The 26,231-nt window shown below is 44.5% G+C and overlaps 1 protein-coding gene across 2 annotated transcripts in view; it reads left to right on the top strand.

Annotated features, from left to right (window-relative positions):
• The window catches only part of Chchd6 (coiled-coil-helix-coiled-coil-helix domain containing 6), a 200,680-nt gene that overhangs the window by 4,898 nt on the left and 169,551 nt on the right, over window positions 1-26,231 (top strand). For both annotated transcript variants that reach the window (XM_028781752.1, XM_028781751.1), the window contains exons 2-4: window positions 15,850-16,072; window positions 18,761-18,830; window positions 20,713-20,857. In XM_028781752.1, the coding sequence (XP_028637585.1) occupies window positions 15,850-16,072; window positions 18,761-18,830; window positions 20,713-20,857 (438 nt within the window). The remainder of the gene's footprint in view (window positions 1-15,849; window positions 16,073-18,760; window positions 18,831-20,712; window positions 20,858-26,231) is intronic.

The raw sequence follows: 26,231 nt of genomic DNA, 5'->3' as shown, positions 1-26,231 counted from the left end.
TTTCCTTTTTCCCTTTCCCCCTTTCCCTTTTCCTTTTTCCCTTTCCCTTCCCCCTTTCCCTTTCCCTTTTTCCCTTTTTTCCCTTTTTCTCTTTTCCCTTTTTTCCCCTTTTCCCCTTTTTCCCTTTTTTCCCTTTTCCTCTTTTTCCCTTTTTCCCCTTTTCCCTTTTTCCCTTTCCCTTTCCTTTCTTTCTTTTTCTTTGCCCTGTCCCCCTACATATGTTGCCTTTTCCTATGGATAGAAACTCAAGAGTCTATTTTCAGGGTCATTCTTATATGGTTAAATTTAACTTTGAAGAAACTTCATTTGTTCCTCAAGATATCCCATTTCCTGGTTTCACCAGCCGTACTTGAATGTTGTTCACATCCTTCCCACACTTGTCCTTGTTTTGGTTGCAGTGATTCTAGTGCTGTGAGAGCAGTCAATGGTGGTTTGAACTCATGTCTCCAGAAAGGCTCAGCTGGCATCTTTTCTGGGCTTATTTGTTACCCACATGCTTTCTTTGGTAAAATGTTCATTCAGGCCTTTTCACGTTTTAATTTGGTTGTCTTTTTTTTTTTTTAATCATTGAGTAATGTTTTGGTTTTGCTGGGTCCAAACCCTTTCTTACATTCTATTTTGAAGCCATTTTCTTCCAATATGTGGCTTGCTTCTGTTTTTTATAATAGTTTTTGAAGTACAAGTGTTTTTTAATTTTAGATGTCAAAAAATAATGATTTGTACCTTTGGTGTTGTATCTAGGAAAAACTTTGCCTGCTTAAAAGCCACAAAAATTTCTTTTTTTTTCCTTCTTAAAGTTTATAGTTTTTGCTATTTAGGTCTATCATCTGTTTGGGTTAGTTTTTTTGTATGGGGTATATCGCAATGGTTTTAAAATTGAGATTGACAAAATTATCCTAGGAAGGACATAGTAAGTACTTGGGTTTTGTATATCAGAAAGTCTTTGTCATAACTGCCTAGTTTTGCCATCAATGCATGGCTGTAGCTATGTCCCACTGACAATCTGTTTAGGAGGTCAAGTGGTGGGCTGGACTTCACTCAGGAATGTTTGCTGAATTCTGAGAAATTCAGCTTTTTTTTCTTTTAATCATGAGATACCTAATTTTTTGTACTGCATGTTGAGAAGATTTGTTTTTCCCACTGAGTTACCATATTGCCTTCATAAAATGTATCTAGTGAACACAAGGTTATTTCTGGGTACTCAGTTCTTCCCATTGATCCCTGTGTCTGTCTTTGTGCCTGGACCACATCGTCCGAATTAATATAGTTCCAAAGTTTCAGAAGTTGGCATTGCAAAACCTCTGACCTTGTTCTTCAAGATTGTCTTGAATCCTTTGTGCTTCTATATACATTTTAGGATTAATTTATCAACTTTTATAAAAAGAAGCCTGTTGGGATTCAATCTGCACTCTACTTTGGGAAATTGCTGATTTTATTTTTGCATGTTGATGTGCGTGGTGTGCATACACATGTACATATGTGTGTGGATGACATGTACATATGTGCATGAGCTTGTAGAGGGTCAGAATTGACTTTGGGCCCTCAGTTGCTGTCCATTTGTCTCTACTGAAGCAGAGTCTCACTATGAACCTGGACTTTGCTGTTTGCAGCTGGTTTAGCCAGTCACTTGACTCCCTGACTCCCCTGTCTCTGCTGGGAATACAGGTGGTCCCCATTTTTGTTGACTTTTACCTGGCTCCTGGGGCTCCAAACTCCAGTCCTCACACTTGAGGGGCAAGTGCTTCATCTACTAAGCCATCTCGACAGTCCCCACAGTGCTTGTTTAACAGTGGCATTGCCTGCCTGTGGAGTGGAGGAGTTCTCCAGGTGGAGGGAGCCTCATTTTCCTCAGAAACACTTTTTGCTTTGAGTGCACAGAAGTGTGCTTCTTTTCTTCAGTGTAATCCAAAGGTTTTGTTCTTTTGGTATTATTGTGAGTGAAATTATTTTCTTAATTTTATCCTTGGTTCTGCCATTGCTTGTATGTAGTTGATTTTTGTATCTTGATCCCACAGACTGTTGAGTCCCTTTATCCTAGCGGCCTTTTGGTTGATTTCTTGGGATGTTTTATGGTTAAGATGATGTCTGCAAATGGCTTTTTACCGGTTCCTTCCCAACCTCTTTTCTTTTAATCAATCTCTCTCTCTCTCTCTCTCTCTCTCTCTGTGTGTGTGTGTGTGTGTGTGTGTGTGTGTGTGTGTGTGTGTTGGGGGGCAACTTTTAGGCATTGATTCTCTCCTTCCAGTTTGAGTCCTGGGAATTGAATTGAACTCAGGTTATCAGGTTTGTATGTCAAATGCTTTTATCCTCGGAGCCATGTTGCCAACCCTCTTCTTTTCTTCTTCCATTGGCTAGACTCAGTAGTGAATGTTGAATAGAAGTAGTAAGAGTCATGTCCTTGCCTGAGCTTAGGGAGAAAGCATTGAATCTTCCCTTACTAAGCATGTTAGCTGTAAGTTGTGTAGGTTTCCTTTAGGGTTTGATGCTCTTTTAATCATCTGTCACCCCTCCCTTCCAGCTCTTGTTTACTGTCTTTCTCTTGGAAATTCTAAGAGTACAAAGATTAACTTTTAAAAATTGGAATGTCTGGTTTATTATGCTGTACATTTTAGATCCCAACTTGGCTTAAGGAGTTGACAGCCCTTCTAGCCAAGCTGACACTGTGGCAGCTGAGCAGGAGATTCATACCTCTCAAAGGCTTTATGGACTTATTTATTTCATATTCATGCAGCAGATTTCTTTCCACCATGCTAATGTCAAGCAGTGTTGAACTGACCTCAGATGTTGCACATTAGTGCTGTGTATCCTGTTCTATGCCATCCCCCTCTCCTGTTCCATGTCTTTTGCTCTTGTTAGATGTTACTCTGTGCTTAGGATCCTGTCCAGTCTACCATGTCTGTTCTCTGGTAGCATCCTTTATCTTAGTTTGACTTGCTCAAAGTCAGTGAAACAGCCAGTGATCTCAGTAAACCTGGGCAGTGGCCTTGCCCTTGGAGAGGGGGAAGATAGGATGTAGCATTTTCATGCACCGGTTAAGGATAGGGGCACCCAGGGCTTGAGCACAAGTCCCCTCCAGTGTTCTTCAGCTGCTGAGCTCTCCTTGACGCACAAGTGAGTGTGATTTGATGGAGCCACAAAAGGAAATGCCAACTTGGAAAGCCAGGAGACAGACAGCTAGCTTCTCTTCCACTTTTGGAGTTCGGATTTAGAGTCCAGCATACATAGTGCCTGAGTGTGCACTGCCTGGGCTAAGTGCTTCCCATGTGCAGTTCTGACCAATGCTGTGATCCTAGTTACATCTCATTGATAGTTTAAGGTGTTAGAAGACAAACAGAACAAACTCTGATGGGAGGTGGAACATTTTAGGTCTTTTTGTCCCTCCTCAGCTGAGGAGACAGAATTTGAAGGCCCAGCCTTCCCTTTGGTACCCTCCATTCTCCAAGCTCCTCGTTCCCAGATTGACAGTTTGTGAGATGGCAGTCAAGGACTGTGCATGCTGTTTGAGATACTTTTTCTGCTTTTGATCCCTATATAGCCAGCAGTAATGTTTAAAGAGCACAAAGAGATGCAGGGACTTCCATATGACTTTCTGAGTTGGGGATGCTACCCATGTAAGATGAAATTCTTAAACTGTATCACAGAAGCCCCAGAACAATGTAGATGTAGGGGTGGCTGTTGGAAAGTTGAAGCCTTCATATGGAAAGAAAGGTATAGCTCTGGGGGCACCCTTGATCCTTGAAGATGGCAAACCCTGTCTTTTGGCAGGCAGAGCTCTACTTTTTCTTAGTATTTCTGGATCTAGGGTGAAAACTGAAGTTTCTGTACGTGGCACCTAGTTTTGGTTGTTAGGAAGAGAACTTCACCTGAAGAATTACTGCCTGTGGAGGCATTTGCTTGATCGCTAACCAATGTAGGAGTGTGGTGTTGTGAGCAGTAGCATCTGTGGCCCTGGGATGTACAGGAAAGGGAGATGAGCTTGAGCCTTGAAAGGTAAGCAGCTTTCCTTCATGACTTCTCCCTTTACTCTTGCTTGAGTTCCTGCCCTATAATTTGTAATAAGCCCTTTCCTCCCCAGGTTGCTTTTGGTCAGAGTGGGTTATCACAGGAACAGAAAGGTATCTAGGGTACTGCTTTTTGCCTGGGTCTGAAGGAAGGTTCAGGGTATTTTCTTGTTCAATCTTTGCCCCTCCTGTACCCTGACCCCAGTCATTCTCTGTTGTCTTCATTCATTAGCTGATAATTTCTAGAGTCTGAGTTTCCAGCCCAGAGCTGATACAAATGGCCTGTTTATATCCCCTTGTACAGTACATGTGCTGTGTGTCCATCTAATTCACTGTCCACATGGGCTCTGCCTGCACCCATCCTTACCTCCCTTAGAAAGGACTTCTTAGGTGAATGGCTCTGCCCTCCTGTCCCTAACCTATAAAGTCAGCAGTCTCTTTCATTTACTTTTAACCTTTAGTGACAAGTCTTTCCAGCAGTTGCTGTTTCATTGTCCCTTTGTCTTTACTATTCTTCCCTCGGCTGCCTGTACCAGGGATGGATCAAAGGCCTGGTGTCTGCTAGGCAAGCTCCCCTGAACCACATCTCTAGTCTTCTTCATACTACTTCCCCCTCAGTTCAGGGCCACACCTCTACTCTTCATCTGACTTTTGGGCTGGTTTTCTGGCAAATGGTCATACAACTCAAGTTCAAAGGAGGCAGGTCAAAAAACCTCAGCCCTGTGCCCTGTTTTTCCTACTCTCAGAAGCAGCCCATTTCCTTTTCTTCTGTCAGAGGTTCTGTTCAGGGTCAGGGCTGATTGTGTCACAGTTGAATTTTTCTACTGGGTTAAAGGCTATTGCTGTGCCAGGCTCACTGGGAGCTCCATGTGGTGGCACACTTTCATCCAGCTGGACTGCAGACAGCACTCTACTGCTGTCCTCTGTGCTGTTCCCTGTTCTGGCCTATGGCTCTGTCCACTGGATTGGTTCTTCTCCCTCTTCGGTTGGCTGAATCTCCTTCGTCCTTAGGACACTGGGAAGGGACTGCCCTCTGAAGGAATCTTACTCTGTGGCACCTGCAGACCCACTTACTTCCTACTGCTTCCTGCCCTGAGCCATAATTGTTCTTACTTGCCCCTTCCTTTCTTCTTGGTGAGCAAGAGTCACTTGGATATGGCTCGGCGCCTGCTACAGATCTGTGTGATACTAGCTGGATAGAATTTGAAGATATTGGCTGGTTTTCTTGCCCCCGACTGTGAGCCCAGAAACTTTATGTTATTAATAGGTTTGAATTAATTGCTACCAATTAAAAATTGGGAGGCTTTACATAATTCTTGATTCTTAGCATTTTTTGGAAGGGAGAAAAAACTATTGACAGTCTGGTGTCTTTCCGTATGGTAGCACTTTGTGTGAGCGACAAGTCAGTTGTCCCCCTTTTGCCCTCAGCACTATTCCCATCTCAGAGCCTTACATGATTTGTTTTTCTTTGCTATGCCTGTTTTGTTTGCTTCTGTCACCTACCTGGCCCCAGCAGGCACTTAAGTGTGCTGCGCTTGGTATCATGTGCCGTGCTTGGTGTTGGAGGTCCCCAAGGGCTTTTCTTGTCCTGACATTCTGGGATTTACATCTGTGCTGAGCAGCCGGTGGGTTTAATTTCAGCCCATAAGAAGTTGAAGGACAAGGAACGCTGTCTCCAAGGCAACACCCCCAGCTAGGAGAGGAGGAGTCTTAAGTGCTACAGGAATAGGCAGTTCCTCTTTAAGAACTGGAGCGTCTGGGCCCTAGGAGCTTCACACAATGAGATGTCAGATACACTGACTTGGTGCAGGGCTGAGCCTGTGCCCCTGCCCACAGGAGCTATGGACCTAGGCAGGGAGGGCACAGAACAGATTTGGTTTCCTAGTTGCCCTGGGCTTTCACAGTGCCTGCACCCAGTGAGACCTTAGAAAACGTGGTACTGCATGGGCAGAACATGTTCACATAGGCCTGGCTGGCCTGCAAGCCACTTCTTATCCCTAGTGACTGTGGTGACACCTCTCCTGCCTGTAAGGGAGCTGACACCTTACTTACTTCATGAAGTGACAAAGCTGCCTCCACACTGTTACCTCTCAGCTGTGTCTACACAGTGAGATTTGTGAAGCTAAGAAATGCACTAATGCTCATACTGACTGCATGCTGAGCTCCATAAAGCCCATCAGTGGAGGCAATGTGGCTGAAAATTCCTGAGCCAGCCCTTGCATAATATGATTTTTCATAATATGATCCAGGGAGTACCATGTTCCTACCTTCCTTTGTACAGGTGTCACTACTATTGCCAGAATTCAGGTTGGGCCTTAGCACTTAAGACATCTGTGATCATGGTTGGCTTTCTAGCCTCCCTGACTGTTTTGTGTAAAATGGCAATGCACAGAAAATACATTTAGCTGGAACCTTGTGTGTGGAATGTGTTCAGGAGTCCCTGTAATGTACAGAGCTTTTTCATTTAGGTCTGATGCTGGGGTTTGTCTGCCTCTATTCCAACTTTGTTGCCTGTCATAGTTCTCTAGATCAGTGGTTCTCAAACTGTGGGTTGTGACCCCTTTGGAGGTTGAACGACTCTTTCATAGGGGTTGTCTAAGACCATCTTCATATCAAACATTTACATTGTGATTCATAACAGTAATAAAGTTACAGTTATAAAGTAGCAACAAAATAATTTTATGATTGAGGGCCACCACAACATGAGGAACTATATTAAAGGGTCACAGCATTAGGAAGGTTGAAAACCACTGCTTTAGAGTAACAGAGAGAGAGGGATTTATTAGATTGACTTACAGGCTGTGGTCCAGCTAATCCAACAATGACTGGTTATGAACAGAAAGTCTTCAGAATCCAGTAGTTGTTCAGTCTATGAGGCTAGATGTTTCAGTGGGTCTTTAGTATATACTGGAATCCCAAAGAAGTAGGCTCCAATGCCAATTAAGGAATGGACTTGCTAGCAAGGAGAGAACAAGCAGGCAAAGAGGAAAAGCTTCCTTCTTCCTCTTCCTTCTAGGAGAAGGTGTGGCTCAGACTAGATCTAGATTAAAGGTTTGAATTAAAGGTATGTCTTTCTGTCTCAAGATCTGGGTTAAAGGTGTGTCTTTCTACTTCAAAGATCTGGATTAAAAGATGGTCTTTCTATTTTAAATTAAACAAAACTCCTCACAGGTGTACCCTTCATTTTTGGGGTGTTAGTTTCAGATATAGTCATGTTGACAACCAAGAATAGCCATAACATTGCTGTTTTCTGGAGCTTGAGAAATGACCTCCTTCTTCTAGTCTGTCTCTGGGCTCTCTCACAGGTCCTTCTATGACTTCCTCCTCTATGTTCTACCAGTTTTGCTTCTGGAACGGCAGAGGGTCAGAGCTACTTGGGTGCATTCAGAACACTTCACACATCGGCTGTTCTTGGCTCAGCCATGACACCTCCTCCTTTACAGCAAGCCAGGCTGGGAGTCTCACTGTCATCTTTTCTCTTTTCCATTACTTTATGACTTTTTTCTTGCAGAATACATCTTATTTTTAAATGCCAACTGTTCACAATTTCTCATGAATCCTTTCAGACTTTCCTCAAGCCTATATACAATGTGTTCCCCTCTTCTTGTGCAGTGAGATGTGGTGTTCTACAAATTGCTCTTTCATTTATCTGTGCCTTCAGACAGGTCTTAACTAATTCTCTTCCTTGGTGTCTTCAGTGTCCACCCCTTCTGTCCACCATCCAGCCAGTGTACATCTCAGCCTCTCCTGTGTGCCCCTGTGTCGTCACACTTTCTCATGAGCTCATTATCTCAAGCCTTCTTTCTCCTTTGCCGTACTCTTGTACAGAGAAAATCCTGCCTGAGCCCCTTTCAGAAGCTTCAGTGGTTCTAGTTGATGGCAGAATAAACTCTAGCTTTTTGTCATTTTGAAGCCTCCCAGCAACCCTTTGCAGCATAATTTTTAAATATACCCATTGTGCTCTTTGTGACTGAACCTCAGGACCTCTGTATTCTTTTTTGTGTGTATTTGCTTGTGCCATTCCGAGGTCTGGCAGGCCACCCTCCACCTGACCCCTGATTACAAAGTATATTTTTGTTCTTCCCAGAATGTGGGATGCGTTCAAGGCCTCATTTAGGCATTTCTCTAGTGGCTGGAGCTCCTAGAACACTTAGATAAACTGCTTGTGTTTCTGTGATTGTGTTCTGTGTGTCCTTTTCACCCCTGTCTGATGACAAGTGTGTTGAGAAGTTGAAGAAAAGGAACTTGCATGCTTCTTTGGTTTGGATGTTGCTTCCAAGGCCATGTGCTGAAAGCTTGCTTCCATAGTCTTTGGTAGGACTGGGAGGTGGAGCTTTAAGGTGTGGAAATTCTCTGAGAAAGGAATTTAGGTCATTGGAAGTATGCCTCTGAAGGGGTTGTTGGGACCCCACTCCTCCATCATTGCTTCCCAGTTGCTCTGGAAATAAATAGGCATTGCCCTAGCTTTCCTTCTGTTGTGATAACGTACTGATCTAAAGCAACTGACACTTCCAGGTCTCAGTCCACCATTAGGGAAGTCACAGCAGGAAATTAAAGCAGGTACCTGAAGCAGACACCGTAGATGAATATTACTTGCTGACTTACTCATAGGCTCATGCTTAGTTAGCTTTCTTAGATAGTCCAGGACCACATGCTTAGGAATGATGCTGCTCACAGTGGGCTGGGCTCTCTAAATAATTAGTATTTAAGACAGACCCCCACAGACATGTCCACATGCCAATCTGATCTAGGCAATTCCTCAATCTAGGTCTTTTTCTCAGATGACTTGATCATTAAAGCTAAATTAGGATAGACTTTCTTTGCTAGGATGTACTGAGTCATAGCAGGCCCAAAGCAGTAGAGCCAGGGACTGAGTGCTGAATGAAGCCATGAGCCAGAATAAGCATTTTCACATTTTAAGTTGATTATCTCAGATAATTTGTCATGGTAATGGAAATCTGACTAACAATACTCTGTTGCTTGCATGTAGTGTTATATACATGAACCTTTACTACATATTTAATTTAACAAGTATTTTAGCATTTCTAGTGTGCCTGAGGACTTTTTCAGGCACTGAGGATACAGCCAGAGCAAAGTGGAAACGTAGGGGTTATGAATGGGGTTTATATTCTGATGCTGGTGGACAAGAAATCAAGTGTATGCTGTATCAGATTGTGGAGTTCCACGAAGAGAAACCAGGCAGAATACTGAGTTTTGGTCTGGGAAATGTCTGGACTCCATTGTGTTCTCTGTTTTCTTAGCTGTCTTGACATCTCTACCTGTTTCTGCCTTACTGCCTGTGTGAGCCTTCAGAGGCTGTTCCAGTGTCTGAGGGTCATGTGGAGAGGGCTGCATGGCGAGCACATGTCTTCTTGCTCTTGAGAACAAATACTCCATTGCTCCAGGACAGAGGAACACAGTTTTAAAATGGACCCAGAATTCCAGGGGCCTGCTCTGTCCTGGGGTGGCTTCTTCATTTCCTTTGCACCTTGAATACGAGGGCTGGGAAGGGGGTGTGATGAGTGCCAAACATTTGTTCCCTGGTACATTAGTTCAAACATTGTACTTCCTTTGACTCTGATCTTCTTTAGTTGGATTACAGGATGCAGCTCATCTGTCAATACTTCTTCTATTGGGTACTTCATTTAGTAAAGCAGCACTGGCTCCCCACAGCTTTCATTCACAGGGTGGCCACATGACTTGCCCAGACTATGTAACTATCTGTGTAGTTCTTTATGAGTAGTGGAGAAAGTAGGAAAGAGGCCCTTTTTGGACTTTACCTCACTCTGGGGAATTTCGGAAGTGTCAACCTAGCATGCCACAGTGTCAGGAAAAGACTCCTCCTCCTTAGGGTCTCTTGCTACGACAGTCTGGATGGTATCAGACCCGGAAAGTGCATTAAATAGAACTTACAGTCATTGTGTGTGGATTCTGGGCACTAAGGAAAGAGACTTTCACAAGGTCAGTAGAGCCTGGGTACACCACTTTCATTGTTCATTTGTTCGATCTTCCCTTTTACCTGTGTGCACTTGGCTTTTGTGTGGCCTGGATTATAACTCATGCTGGTTTGGTATTTACCAGTCACACTGAACAGCTAACATTTATGGTTTTCTTTGTGCAACTGCTTTCTTCAGTGAAGCCCTGATGTCGCCACTATTAATTATTTCCATATCACAGATAAAGAAACTGATTTAGAGATAAGAAGGCTCCTGACTAAGGTCATGCAACTAGTTAGGAGCGTAGCTGGAATTCAGACCAGGTTGGGGCTGACTGCATGACACTTTCTCCTGAGCTGTGTTGAAGCCAGCAGCCTGAGCATGCTTTTGTCTTAGGGAAGTGCAGAGATAGGAAGGGACCCTTGTCCCTTGTCCCTTGCCACAGCTCTCTGCTGTCCGTGTGGGACATTTTCTGTCTAGCTGGTACAGTGACCAGAGGGCTAGTGGCATTGAACACCTATCCCTGTCTGGCTTTGGAGGCCTCTGTTCTGGTTCTGTTGGTGCAGGGAGCATTGCCCAGATGGTGTTTATTCTCACATGACTACTGTGTGTGTGTGTTTGTTGATTAAAAATATTACTTGCTGTATTTTGTAGCAACATTAAAAAATATTACAAATTTCTTACCGCCAACAAGAACTGTGCCAATGTTTTCCTTAACCCTTCATTCACCAGGCAGTGTGGTTCTGTTGATGCCACCTATGCCAGGGCTGGCAAATCAGAGCCTGTGATTCACCCATGGCAGCCCTCAACCTTGATTTTCTCTTGCCCTGGAGTCAGGGTTGACCTCTTACCCTGATCTACTCCCAGCCATTCCCTCAAGAAAGAGCCCAATTGGTAGTGTTTGCTGATTTCTGAATTTCCATCATGGAAATACTCCCTCCCAGGTCAATTTCAAAAAGCTATCATGAAATCAGTCAGTTTGCTAAATTTTCTGAAAACTTAAAAATCAGCTTTCAGGAGCTAATTCCTGCACAGTGGTAGGATAGCCAAATTCTCTTTCCGTCTTGTTATGTTCACACCTCAGAGGCTCCCTTCAGGAATATTATACTAGGGTACACTGACCTCAGTAGTGGCTGGTTCTTCTTGCTCTAAAACTGACCTTCACTTTCCCAGTTGTGTTCAGTTGCTATAGCTTAGAGAAGAAACATGACCTCTGAAGGCTCTTTCCCTTTTCTGATCTCAGGATTTTAGTATCCATACACTAGTGTGTCACCTTCTTAGTGGTTTCTCTTCACTTCTCCTTTACCCATGTTCTTCTAATAATGGGGGAACTACATTCCTTCTTCTTCTTTAAGTCCTAGCTCTCATTCATTCCTACTAGGCAAGGCAATAGCCACTGGACTGTTCATGTTTGTGTGCTTGCTTTCTCTGTCTCTGTCTCTGTCTCTCTCTGTCTCTCTCTCTCTCTTTTCCTCCCTCCCTCTTTTTTCTCTCTCTCTCTGCTATGAAATATGATGAACATGATGTACAATTTATTCCTCACCCCAAGCTGCTGATAATTGTTTTTGTGTCTGGAGAGTTTCCTGGACGGATGGACCACATAGGTCTATGTCATGCAGGCTGTGACTGTCTGTGTTTAGCTTCTTTTACTTGGCATGTTTTCTGGGATTGTCCATGTAATGGTATGCATCAGTATTTCATTCCATTTTATTATTCAATAATACTGCATTGTATAGATGTTTTTATTTTACTTATTCATATGTTAGTTGAACATCTGGGTGCTCTCTTATTGGCCACTCTGGATAAGCTGTTGTGAACATTAATGTAGAGGCATGTGTGGGCATGTTTCCTTTCTCTTTGGCTTGAGCTGATTGCTAGAACTGCTGGATCATTTTGGTAACTCTATGTTTAACCTCTGGAGAACCTTCCAGACTCTTCCCAATCCTGCCTATACTGTGTTATACCCCACATTGTATGAGGCTTCTGATCCCTGCAGCTGTGCAGACACCTAATGTTTAACATTTGGATGGCAGCTGCGCTGATGGATGTGAAGTGTTCTCTCAGCATGCCCTTATATTTTGTATCTCTATAATGACTGATGATATTAAATGTCTGCTCTTGTTCTTCTTGGCACTTTGTCTATTTTTATTAGAGAACTTTCTGTTCATATTTTTTGTCCATGGTATTAGCATTGGGTTACTGTGACCAAATACCTGAGATAGTTAAGGCATCAGGAGACTTTACCTTGGCTTATGAGTCTGCTCCATGACTGCTGGTCTTATTGCTCTGGGCACTGATGAAAGTGGTGCATCATGGGAGCATGTGCCATAACAAAATGTTCACTTCATAAGATAGGAAGGAAGGAGAGAACAGAACAGGGTCCCTCAACTCCTGTGAGGACACATGTCAGTGACTTAAAGACTTTCTACTGGACTCCACTGTCTAAAGATTCCACCACCTCCCAGTAGTGTCACTTAAGGACCAGCCTTTAGCACATAGACCTTCTTGTATATCCTAGATATCTGTTAGGTATTATTTGCAAATGCATTATCCATTTTGTGGGTTATCTTTTCCGTTGCTTTAGAATGTTTTTTGATAAACAGAACTTTAATTTTGATGAAGGCTAATTATCCATTTAATTGGTTGATTTTCCTTTTGGTGCCACATCCAAGAATCTATGCCAAAAACAGGTCATTCAAGTTTGCCTCTGTGATTTCTTCTAAGAGTTTTTTGTTCTCCTACTTTTAGATTACCAGTCTATTTTAAATTAGTGTTTTAATGTATAGTTTAGTATGGGCTCCTACTCTGTTACCGTATGTGGGATATCAGGTTGTTTACATATCATTAGTCTTGAAGCTACTCTTTCTGCATTGAAGTATGTTGGCAACTGTACTATTCTGTTTTTTGCTACTTACTGTGTTGAAATACCTAAGACTGAGAACTTAGAAAGAAAAGAGTCTCATTTCACTCCAGTTTTGATGGTTGTAATGTTACTGTGTTGAAATACCTGAGACTGAGAACTTACAAAGAAAAGAGTCTCATTTAGCTCCAATTTTGATGGCTGTAAGTTCAACCACACAGGGTGCTTATGGAGGTTTGCCTCTTACTGTGTATTATACTGCTAAATTCTATACCTAAATGTCTAGGCCTACTAGTGACTTCTCATGTTTACAAGCTTTGTTGTGCAAACCTTGTTCCTTGATTTAAAACCATTGGTTAAATAATATTGGCTTTGACAATTACTGGGGATAACCCCTAATCTACTCTTCTAACTGCTGGCCTGGCAGCTACTTCCCAAGTGGTGTACCCCAGATACTTGCTGTTTGTCCTGGCTACATGCTCATGGTCTATCTTCTTTCATGCAGGCGTCCTCTCTCCCTCTTCTTCTTCTTCCTTCTCTGGTCTCTCTCTCCCAGCCAGGCCACTCCAAACCCATCTACTTCTAATCCCTCCAGTAATTGGCTGTAGCCAATGTTATTTAACCAATAGTTTTAAATCAAAGGATAAGGTTTGCACAACAAAAGCTTGTAAACATGAGAAGTCACTCCTAGGCCTAGACCTTTAGATATAGAATTTAGCATTAAAATACATAGCAGCTGATCAAACCGTAACCTGTGCTAGGTTTGGTAAGTGAACTTCTGGCTGCATCATCTCATGGCATGTCTGTAGAAGTTCCATTTCTAAAGGAAACATTCTTTAGAATGTTAGAGAGACATCACATTCCAGACTGGAACCCAAGAGTGGAGAAGAGTAATGGTCATCCCCATGCCCACTTCTTACAGGTCCCATCACCTTTCAGCATGGTCACATGTAGGACCAGTGTGCCATAGTCCAGCACAAACCCCTGGGACCAGACTTAGCCACATAACCCTTTGAACCATCAGTTGGCTATAGACATACAGGTTCATTCTGGACCTTCTGTTCCTTTTCCACTGGTGGGTGGGATTGTCCTGTATCATTAGTTGCTTAATTTCTATATTCTCATTTGTTAACTATAATTATTATATCTTAAATTATTAATACACGCTATAGATGTCAAATAAATGACCATGGCAAGACAAAAGTAAGGTATAAACCCACATACAAATACACATAGATACACATAAACATGCATACTTGTTGTCTTAGTTTGGATTTTATTGCTGTGAAGAGACATCATAACCAAGGCAACTGATACAGGCAAACATTTAATTGGGGCTGGCTTATAGTTTCTGAGGTTCATTCCATCATCATCATGGTAGGAAGCATGGCATTGTGCAGGCACACTTGAAGCTGGAGTTGCTGAGATTTCTATATCCAAAGGTAACAAGGAGGACACTGTCTTCTGTAGGCAGCCAGGAGGAGGGTCTGGATCACACTGGCCAGACTCGAGCATATATATGAGACCTCAAGGTCTCCAAAGCGACATACTTCTCTAACAAGGCTCCAGTAAGGCCATACCTCCTAATACTGCCACTTTCCATGGGCAAAGCATATTCAAACCACCACACATATGTACCTTGCCCATTTCCTTTCCAGGACTTTGGTGAGGAGTGATGTAACTTGCCCTTCTGAGTAGGACCTGTGAATTCAACTGTGCAGAGATGTGAAAAATCACCAGATTTGTATTTCTATATGTACATGTGTGCATTGAGTTTAGATTTGTTTGCATCTTCACAGTCAGTGTCTTTTTATTGCTTTGAGATACAGAGTTAGAGGACTTTTTAGTGGTCAGCAGTGGGTCACACTCCTTCCTGATAGTGTATGCATGCCTTGTCTCGGTCTTCAGTGGCCCCTGATGTTTCATAGGATGTATGCACTGAGTTTTTTAACCATTTCCCTTCTGGGTGTTCATATTCTGCAGCTTTATTTTTCTATTCCTTTTGTTTTTCAAGACAGGGTTTTTCTGTGTAGAGGTTCTGGCTGTCTTGGGACTCCCTCTGTAGACCAGGCTGACCTAGAGCTCAGAGATCTTGCCTCTGTTTCTCAGGTGCAAAGATTAAAACATGTGCCACCATACCTAGTCCTGCAGCGTTTTGGCTTTGTCTGTCTCCTACAATCAGCATCTTAGCATAACCCTTTGCTCACAAGAGACTGCTTTCTTTCCATAGGTATCTGAAAGTAGAACTGCTGACTGTGCCTTTTGTCCTGGAGCCATTTTTAATGTCTTTCCCTCAGCTGTGCTTTATGATGGCCTGTGAATGTTAGGCACTTAATAAATATTTACTGAAGTGAACTCTTAAGGGTTTTTATCTGGGATTTATCTCTAGCTCACTACTTCATCTATGTAAACTGTTTTATGGCACCCTCATGCCCATTTGACTTCCTCTGAAACGAGTGAGCTTTTCAGTTACGCAGACTTCATTAGGGGAATCAGGTGAAATGAATCAACAAGTATTTTGATTATCTTCCCTGTGTGGTGGCTGGAGCAGGTGAGGAATGAGTGCCATTTGGCCCAGTGCTGAAGCTTTTGACACACCAGCAAGCCAGTCCTGCTGCTTCCCTGGCATGCACTGTAACAGTGGGCACAGGGGTGTGAAAGATGGAGCTTCACCTGAATGCATCTGAAAGCTCCTGGGAAGGGAACATGGAACTGCTCTGAATGGAGCACTGATGATGGACAGCAGTGGCCATTGGGGCTGGTGAGGTTGAGAGGGTCAGTGTGAATGCAAATAAGGAAGGGATTTGAGTCATGTAACCCCAAGGTAGTGTGTGTGTAGAGGGTGACAAGGTAGGAGAAGAAGCTGCAGAGTCCAGCCAGCCTTCCTGGGATAGGCTTGGGATTCCAGGTTGGCTGGCACTGGGCCACCATGAGAGGCTCTTGAGTAGAATTATATTACTGGGGCTGGTCTTCAGAAAACTTGAGTAGTTCTGGGGCATGAATTTTCAAGGTTTCTGTGATGTAACTTCCTGTTCCTCACTTCTTCCCAAAGCTGTCTGAAAGTGTTGTGAACCGCATGAAGGATTGCAGCCAGCCTTCAGCAGGGGAGCAGCCGGCTCCTGGTCTTGGTCCTGCGCCCTCCTCTCCTGTACCCATTGTTCCTGAACCAACCATCCCTGTGCCCACTGCCCCTACACCTACCACTTCTGTGCCTACTTCTCTTTCACCCTCTGTATGTGGTCCCCCAGAAGGCACTTATAAAGCTCCTCAGACAGGTATGTTGGGAGATTGGGAACAGAAATTGGGAGAGATATGCCTGGCTGTTGCTAGACTTGCCTTTACTCTTGAATGATAGGAGTCACTGCTTTCTGAGACAGTGGCCTTCCATGCAGCAAACTCTGTCTGGTGTGGTGTAGGTTGCAGCATAGTCAGAGCTTGTCATGTGGCCAGACTGTTTTCTGCGTAGTGTTTTCATGACTTCACTATAAAAGATAAGGCAGAAGGTCGTGGTCCGACAGCTCAGGTAGGAAGCCATCTGCTTTTCAGGATCCAGAAGAAGCAGAAATGTCTGTCACTCAGTTGTTGCAGCTCTACCCTAGCTGCCAGTCAAAAAATGAGGCATACGAAAATGGGCCATTGGGATATATTAGTGAGTAGTGCTGGTACTGGCCTCAGATACCCTGATCCAACCCTTCCAAGACACCTTAGCCACTGTGGAGCTGGTACCCATGCTGCTCTGTTGAGCTCTTCCCCAGCAATTTCTTGTAGCAAACACAAAGAAGCAAAAAGTCTTGAAGAGAAGACTGTGAGGAACAGTAGAGACAGGGTATTCAGAAGGCTTTGGAGTGCTTGCTGTTCTAGTCAACGAACCCCTGTGAGAATCTGGTCTGTCACTTAGGATTTTTTTTTTTTTTTAAGTAAACCACTGCAGAAGGCAGACTGTGCCTCGGGTAGCCCCTGTGGGAACTTTGGCTTGGCCTCAGGTTGCTGCTGCCCTTCCTACCCATCTTTTTTGAGGGTTGTATTAGAGACTGGGAGTGTCACACTTTGTCCAGGAGCATTACTGGGACACAAGGCAGGTAGGCAGCCCCCACTCTGAGAGTGTATACAGCTTGGATTAAAGCCCATATATTTACCCTGGGGCTCATGACATGGCATCACATCAGCAGCTCATGCCAGTTGCCTAAGGCCAGGGGTAGTGAGAACAGGCTCCTTATGTGAGGCAGAGGCTACCTGCATACAGTAAGACAGGGCTGCAGTGGGTAGCAGTTTCAGGCAGATGAATAGTAGGAGCACAGGCTAAGAGCTGGGGTATAGCCTAGCCTGTTGAGGAAGTAGAAACAGTTTGCTGACTCCAGGCTACTAAGTACAAAGGAAGGGGAGACATTAATTGTGGTCACCTCCAACAGGGGCTGGAGGCTCTGACACTCCTCCCATTGTATTGTAAGTGCCAGGGCTTCTCACAGGCCTTAGACCCAATCAGAGCCTGGATTTCTCGCTGAGATCTTAGTGAAAGGGCTGACTAAGCTCACCCTCCAAGTCCCTATCCCTTCCTGGACCCAGCATGCCTCTTCCTTAGGAGTTCTTTGCCCTAGAGATGAGAGAGACTGAAAGGGGTCTAACTTGACCCAGTGAGTTTTAATAAGCAGATTTAACTGAAGAGGGAGAGAATCATGGGAAAAGGAGATTGTCACAGTGTATTGTCATCTCAGCTTTGGAGAATATGCACTGACTTCAGTTTCATTAAGTTTCAGCTGTTTGAAAGGAATAATGGGGCTTCAGTTGTCACTTAGTTTTAGCAGTAGCAAAATATTTTGCAGAGTATATTTTAAGTTTCTGAATGTGGAAAAGATTCAACAGAAATGGACCAGTTTAAAATGGGTTGACTTTAAGGTATTTTTTAAGCATAGTTTTTGCCTTTATTTTAGTGATAGAACAAAGTTAGAAAACACTGTTAAAATTAAATCATTCCCTCACACTGTTGCTCTGTTGCAAGAACCATGCTCATCGAGATGTGGAGGTCTCAGCCACCATAGCAGACTACAAAGGAAGGTGTCATCATGCGAGAAGTCCCTAACAACCCAATAGTTCTAGAAAATTCTAGAAGTAAAATAGGTTTAAAAGAGAATGCCACACCAGCATTAGGAATTTGTAGAAATGGATGCTATTTTCAGTTGCTGTAACTAAATAGGTGAGATAATTTATGAAAAAGTCAATTTCTATAGTTCAAGAGGTTGGGAAGTCCAAATCAAAGGGCAGCATTTGTCAGAGCTTTTTTGCTGATGGGAACTGTGTAGCGTTCCAAAGCAGCATAGGCCATCACACGGAGGACAGAACAAGTCTGAATGCTGAAGGCTTTCCATCGTCTTACAGAGTAAATGATGCCATCTGTGGTGGGGAGCTGTCTAGTCCTAATTTCTACTAAAGACCTTGCCTCTTACTGTTATTAGAATGTAGTTATGTCCCATCTTGAGTTTTAGAGGGGCAAACATTCAAACCATGGCAGGTTCCAAAAGAAACAGGATACAAGAGTCTCTACCCTCCTCTTGCAGATGCATGGCAGAGGGTGATTACCCTCAGCCATCTCTGGCCTATGGGGTTAGGAGGTAATTTCAGAGTGCTAATAACTGTGGGGCATGTAATGGTGAACCTGGAGGGCAGCATTCAGGTGGCTTGCTGCCAGCCCCACAGTGAGGATGCCCTGCTGCAGAACCTGTGGTCAAAGCAGCCTCGTGTCATTTGGCTCAGTAGACTGGTTGTTTGAGGTTATGCTCCTATCTGCCTCTAGAACTCTGCAGTCTGTCCATGGGGCATGCTTTTCCTTGGGGACATTGTCCACATGCAGAGTGTGGTTTCCTGAGGAAGTACATTGATGTGTGTGTGTGTATGTATGTTTTCCTGTACCCTTTCTTTATCAATCCTGAGTGTTGTTAATTGGCCCCTTTCCTCTGGTTCTTTTGCAGACTTTAAAGTGTTCAGTGCAGAGAGTGGTGGTGGTCTGCAGTCCTCAGCAGTGAAGGAGGATCTCAAGAAGTAAGCCCAAGAGTCTGTATCCCCTTGCTGCCCCCAAACCCCTAAGCTGCTTTCTTCCAGGTGTACCTCCACCCCAACCCTGACTCCTGGAGCACAATGCCTTGTCATTTTTATGTTGGCTTGTGTTGAAACACAATGCCATGGTGGCTCTGGTCCACTGTAAAGGGCACAGGGGAACTGGTTACCAGAGATGGATTCTTTAAAAATCCATCCTTAAAATCCAGAATTAAAGAGGCAGGTTCTTGGAAGAGTAAAAGAAGTGGAGCTTGCTCAGTTCTATGTGATGAACCTCCTGCCAGCCCAGGCCATGATCTTGAGAGCTCACAACAGTCATGAAACATTTCATCTGTCGCTAGGGTGTGTAGAAAAGTGGCGCTGAGACCCTTTATGTTGAGGCCAGCTTCCTGATTTTTTAACCCACTAGTTGTCACCTGGAGAAATCACTGCAGAGGAGGGTGTTCTTTTTTTTTTTTATTGGATGTTTTATTTACATTTCATATGTTGTCCCCTTATCCTATCCCCCACCCACCCAGGAACCCCCATCCCCTCACCCCTCCTCCTGCTTCTCTGCGGATGTACCCCTACCTACCCCCCCACTACCACCTCCCCACCCTCCATTTCCCACCCCCTGGGGCATCCAGCCTTCATGAGGCCAAGGATCTCTTCTCCCACCTATGCCCAGCAGGGCCTGAGGAGGGTGTTCTTAATGGGGGATAGTCAGGAGTAAATACAGCGCTGCCCTCTGTGCTCTTCACTCATAGGCTTCCTCATCGTCCTTGAGGAAACGGCCTCTGGATGGTCCCAGGGCCCAGTCTCAGCCTGTGGACAGTATCTGCCCTGGCTGGGGGTTTGCCCCCAGCATGACAATCCTAGGTAAAGACTCATGGTCTCAAAATTTACCCTCCTGTATCCCAGTGGTATCTCCAGGAATATATAACCTTCCCACTCCCTTTAGTAACTTTTTAGCAATTTTAAATTAATACATGCTGATAAAAGATTTTTAAAAAATACATAAAATAAAAACAAATCCCCATAGACTCATTATCTCAGTGCAACTGCTGTGGTTCTTCTGGGTGTTTCTTGCATTTGATGTCTTTACCTTAACTCCGGGTATATTAACGTCATAGGCATTTTCATATCTTGCTGCTTTACTTTCTATTATAATTACTTTCCATCAGTTACACCTGCTTTCAAGCATGTTTAGTGCTAATCAGATTGTTTATTCATTCTCAATTTTTAGATTCAACTTGTTACATATAAATCCAAGTTAGCACTGAGGCTGTGGTATGGCTTTTCATGATGCTGTGGTCTTTTCTCTGCTGTGACCCTGCTGCTTGCTGCTTGTGCTATTTTACTTTTATGAATAACACAGAGGGCATCTTAGTCCTTCTAGCTTTTATTTGCTGTGACACACTAGCAGAATGCCAGGATAGGTCAAAGGTTATGACTGTACTCTGAACAAAGTTAGATGTTTAAACCCCAAAACTGCTGCTGTCTAAAACCTTCAGGCTCTCTGCCAAATTAAGAAGGCCATACCAGACTCTGCCTACTTGTTTGAAAGGATGGCTCACATGGGATTCAGCCGTGCCCTGACACATTCCTACTGGCAGGTGATTGCCTCATTCTTTGCGTTTGGCTAGCTCTCCTGTTCCTGATCTGAGTTGTCCTAAATGTTATTGTCCCTTGACTAGGGACCTGTCACTAAAGCTTCCCCTCAGCTGAAAGAATTGGCTTACGGTTTCCTATCTGGTTCTTCTGGGCAGCAAAGGACCAGAAACCCCAACCCTGCTTAGATAGGTACAGTGAGAAGGCAGGTCTTTTCCTACCCATGTTCTTCTAGCCATGCCTTCTATTAGCTTTTCTCTGTTTCTCTCTGGCCTAGGTTCCAACAGCAGCAGGCAGCAGTCCAGGATGAGCTGGTCAAGGTGGCAAAAAAGGAGAAAGAGGCAGCTGAGAAGCACTTGAAGGCATCCCTGCCCAAGAAGAAGGTCAGGCCCACCCATGAACAGCAGCAGTCAGCTCGACTAGTAAGTGTGTCTTTCTGAGCTGGCCCATCTGCCAGTGTGTGCAGGAATGGACAGCAGAGGCCTGGCCCTGGAGGCTCAGGCTGCTCCACAGCTGGCTCTATCAGCTGTGGCTTTGGGGTGTTTTCCAGGTACTTGCAATTTGGAGTCTTTAGACTCTCGACTCACTGGTTTGCTTTGCCACCTTGTCCAAGTCCATTCTTGTAGCTTCAGGCCTCTAGAGCCATGGGGGATCGAGAGTCTCATTTGTCATTGCTATCTCTGGTATAAGGGCTGCAGTGCCATGTGTGTCAGGAGGGCATAGGGGTTAGGTTTTGGGGCACACAGTGTATGACACCAAAAGCATCATTTTCACAGCAAGGCAGCCTAGGTGCAAAGCGTAGCCCTTTGCTTCCAGCTTCAGCACATTGAGCCTTGTTGGAGGATCATGATGCGCATACGCAGGATTGCCCCAGGTGTCAGGGATAATAGCTACCCAGGGCTTAGCAGGAGCTGGCAAACAATGAAGGAGTACTATAATTGTGCTACTGTTATTAATGCATCTAATTGATCAGAGCTGTTAGTCAGGATTCTTCAGCTTTAATGCAAAGTTTATTTTACAAGTGAGGTGTCTAGGAGCACCCGGTAGGCCAGTTCATCAGCTGCTGGTATCATCAGGATTCGGCACTCCTCCTTCCCACCATTTCCCCAGTTAACCAGCCACACTCAGGATGACTGCCACCACCTCACAATTACAACTCTGAGCATCAGAAGAGAATCTGTGTCAGCCTCTGTCTATGTCAGCAAGGACAGATTTTCTAGAATGCTACCTCCTAACAGCATTTGTCTTCTATTCCATTGGTCTGTATTGCACTGGGTACCCAGGGCTAACATTCAAACACAGGGGGACTAAGGAGACTGTGCTGTCTGCAGCTAGGATACTTTCATTGCCATGGTTGAGAAGTGGTCAGACAGACTCAGGCTGATGGTAAGTGGGGTAGTCTGGCTGTTGGCAGCATGCTTGCTTTGGAGACCATGGGTTTGAGACCAGGAGGAGCTTTGCCTCAGTTATTAGGTCAGCAGCCTCTCCACACAAAAGGGTGCAGAAACTGGGGTGAGATTGTAACTCTGGAATGAGATGAGCAGAAGGATAAGCTAACTGTCCTGATAGTCACACAGCTGTTGAAAGCACACAGTGGGTGAAATGCTCTGGAAGGTATAAGCCCTTAGCTCCCGACCCTTGGGACAGGGGAGAAAATAGAAGTTTGAAAGAGGAGAGTTGGTTCCAGTCCAGTGTTAAGTGGCAGAGATGAGTTATTTGGGAGTGTTGTAACCTGCTTGTAGGCAGAAATGACATTAACCTTCACCCTGGAAGATGGGTGGCCACTGGGACTAGGAAGCAGTTAAGACAAATGGTAGGATACAGGATGAGAAGGTCAAGGCCTGAAAGCAGATTATGGAAGGTTTTGGGTGACTTGATCAACAAAGCAGCCCTCAATGCCTCTGAAACAGTAGAGACATGCTAATAGTTGTAACATGGAATGGGCTATCTGACTTGTGCTTTTAGAACAGAATCTGAGGTTTCCTGAAGATGGTGTCTGCAGAGAGGCAGGTTGTCACCTGACTGCAGGCAGCCTGACAGCCAGTAATACAGAAGATCACTTTACAGAGATATAAGGTTCATCATGGACTGAGCAAGGCAGGCGTCATTCACTTGGGACAGTTGTAGAGCAGAGCATGCTGTCTGCTTCATCCTCACCTGAAGGTGATAATTACAGTGAAGGGGGTTAACAGCCTCTCTTCCCTCCACCTGCAAAGGAGACGAGGCCTTCCCCTCCTGCCTTAGGGGAAATATGGGAAGGGCCAGGTGCTCCCGCGTGCAGGTGTGTGGAGTTTTGTTTGTGTGTTTGGTAATGAATTGCTACTTTAAGATGAAGAGCATGTGCCCTACCAGCTTTCTCCCAGCTTTCTAGATGGATGATGCCTGCAAACTATTTCCAGGGAATAGTAGAGCAAGTCCCTTCAAGCTGAAACAATTTTATCTACTTTTGTAGGTACTTCTACTTTTGGCTGCTCAACATCTTTTTCTCCTTATGACTAGAGTTCAAATCTTCTCTGAAGAGCTTTCCTGTCTCTTGTGGTTGCAGCCTCAGTAAGATTCTAATTTCAGTGCCTCTGTCGAAGCCAGATCTGGGCATATGTCTCAAGTTCAGCCAGGAATAGATAGCCCCTTCCTTGGGACTTTGGTCTGAACTGAGTGCAGAGGGAGAATGGGAGGCCGGGGTGGCAGTTATTTATTGCAGCCTAGGTGGGCTGTGAGGCCCCTTATGCTATTGGGCTATGTCTTTTGCTCTTTCCTACCCGTCCAGGGTATGCTTGTTTTCTCTCTGGTCCTCCTGCCATCTTGAAGATCATGTCATCTGCTGAGAGCTATCAGTTAACTATGTTTTAAGTTTGCTGGAGTTGGTTTCTGTTGGGCAGTGCTGCAGCAGGGGGCACCTCTTATACGAGGACCTGTGGCAGGTGCATCATCGAACTGTCTAGAAGAAAAGCTGTAGCAGCTGGTTCTGGAGTCCTGCAGCCACCTGTAGAAGGAAACTAAGGCACTTTTTTGTGTCAGCAGTATCCTGTGAGGAGAAAAACCCCTCCCAAGTCCTCCTTCAATCTTCCTGAATGTTACTACACACTGGCCTCAGTGGCCTCCCTGCCTGTTGCACCCTCCACTCTGGCCAGAGAATCCACCCCTCCTCACCAGCCTTTGTCTCAGGCTCATTCAAACCCCAGCGTCCTTCATCCTCCTCACCTAGCACCTTTACTCATCCTTCAGATCCAGTTCAACTGTCTCCTTGTCCTAGAGGCCTTTCTCATCCTCCAACAGCTCATTACCCCGCTTCTCCAGCATCTTCTGGTCCCTCCTTTCAACTCTGTAGCGTCCCTCACAAGAATCTGTCACTCTCCTAACAAAATACACCTGCTTAAGCACAGGAGCAGCCTATTTATCTCCATTTATTAGAAAACTGGCTCAGTATCTAGAATGCTATATGCTCAGGGTGGGAGGGGAGTGGGGGGGAGAGGGAAAGGGAAAGTCACAATAAAACAGGAGGAGGGGGAGGGAGGGAGGGAGGGAAGGAAGGTTTTTGTTGTGTGTTGGGTGCACTGAGATCTCTTATACCTATTAATCCCCACCCTGAAAGCAGCAGACAAAACTGTGATGCTCACTCTGCCAGGACTTCATTTCTCAATCCTCTATGCCTCAGAACAGAAGGCTCGGCTCCCTAAAAGACTTCATTCTCACCTGTTTCTATCAGAGTGTTTGACTTGAATTCCAGACTTCTTCCACAAACACAAAGGGAATTCTCAGCTCACACAGGCTCCAGCGACAATTATGGCCTTCATCCACAACAGAGCTGGATCTGGACCCAGCTGCAAGGGCAGGAGCAGATGTGGCACACAGGACTGTTCATTACTGCCGCATTAGATGGGAAATGTTAATACTTCTGTCAGCAGAAGCAAGTTATAAAACTTATTACCTTTCCTTCTCATTAGTTTTATGAACTTTTCCCAATAATGAGCTCAATCGTTCCCTCATGCAGAAGAGGATGAAAAATCAATACTATAAAAGTGAGAGGCAAACAGAGAGGGCAGAAGAGCACATCAAATACCTGGTGCCTCTCATTATGTCCAGACAGGGCAACGGATCCAAGGGTGTGGGACTTAGGGACACTGAGTCACAGAGGCACTAAGGAGGTTTGGGAGTCAATTCACTCCAGCAGTCACTAAGTATGCCTCAGGCTCATATACATTTCCAGACTAACAGGCTACGGGAGCTCCAATCAATCCCTAGCCTTTCTGCACTTGTATGCAGAAGGCATGGAAGGCACGCATGAGAAAAAAACATTTCCATACTTAGTTCAAGTTTTTTTCTCCACCTTTTTTCTTCTCATTTAAATGCTTTTTCCTCTCATTTAAATGTGCCATAGTTAAAATTCTCTCCACTGAAAACACATGCCAACCCTACCCATCCACAGCAAGCTGCTTTCTTTGCACTGGTGGCAACACTACCTGCCCAACACTTTAACTGCTGACACAGAAAGGTGCCTTAGTTTCCTTCTACAACCCTGCCAGCATCCAATCCTCCTTTTGGTCCTATCTAGTGAAACTAGGAGGATAAAGGGTGAGAAAAAGAAGAACCCTCAAAGTAGCAAAGACTGGCTATACTGCCCAGCTGTCCCTAGGGTCTCATTGAGGCCTGTTGCTAAGAGTGGGAAGCAGGTGCCTATCACAGCTATACAGCTAGGATGGAGAGCAGTACAAAGTTTTAGCTCTTTGAAACTCATGACTTCCATGAGTTTGAGGTTAGCTGGGACTACAAGTTCCAGCTCAGACAGGACTATGTAGCAAAACCCTATCTCAAAGAGGGAGGTGGGAAGGGCAGTTAGATGGTAGGTAAAGGTGCTTGCTGCAAGCCTGATGACCCAGGTTTATCTCTAGGGACCCACATGATGGGAGAGAACTGACACTTATAAATTATCTCCTGACTTAAACATGTGTGCTGTGGTACAAACACACAGAAAAAACTACGTGTAATTAAAAGTTCTAAAGAAAATCAATTAAAAAGAGGTTTATTTGATTCCTAACCAGTGACTTAATAGACTTTAAGCTTCATTTGCCAAGAATCAGGACAAGTGGGTTTTGGGAATACAGGCCTCATGTCATGAAGTTGGGATGACATTTATCTGAGCAGCTTGGTGGCTTTCTCTACAACTAGGCCTCTTCTAGAGATCTTGAATTCCCATCTATGTCTATTTTGCTGACAGCCAGATGGCCGATAAAAGGTTAAACTGGGACAACAGCCTTGCCATTCCTCTCTTCTGTCCTTCAAGTCCTTAAATCTTTGTTTGTCTTGTTGTTGAGCCTGGTCTTTAGATCAAATCAGATCAGAGGCTGCTTGTTTTTTTCTGTTAAGATCTAGAGAGGAAATACTCCCGGTTTTACAGGCTACACACAGTCTCTGCCTGCTTTTGTAGTGTTTATGACACTAAAATACGCCTAGACTGTTCTTGGATCAGAGGCCATATCAAAAGAGCTCTTGAGCTGGACTTTACTGTATTGCAGAAAAACTGACTCACAGTGCTCACCTCTGGGGATTTTATTTTATTTTTCTGCTTTTGGAGACCTGGTCTCTGGAACTTACTATGTAGTCCAGCTGGGCTCAAAGTTGTAGCAATCCTCCTGTTACAGCCTCCAGACTACTAGGATTTCAGGCCTGGGAACCACACCTAGCTAGGTGTTTCGTCTTAAGTGTCCCTGAGTACCTAGTTTTTTGGCTCTTGTATGCTGGTTTGATTCAGCTTTTTAGTGGATAGGGTGAGCTAGTCTTTTTAATCTTTTGATTTTT

This window comes from Grammomys surdaster, unplaced genomic scaffold (assembly GCF_004785775.1).
Source record: "Grammomys surdaster isolate TR1022 unplaced genomic scaffold, NIH_TR_1.0 531, whole genome shotgun sequence".
NCBI lineage: Eukaryota > Metazoa > Chordata > Mammalia > Rodentia > Muridae > Grammomys > Grammomys surdaster.
Note: the sequence above shows the minus strand (reverse complement) of the source record. Positions and strands in the feature narration are given on the sequence as shown.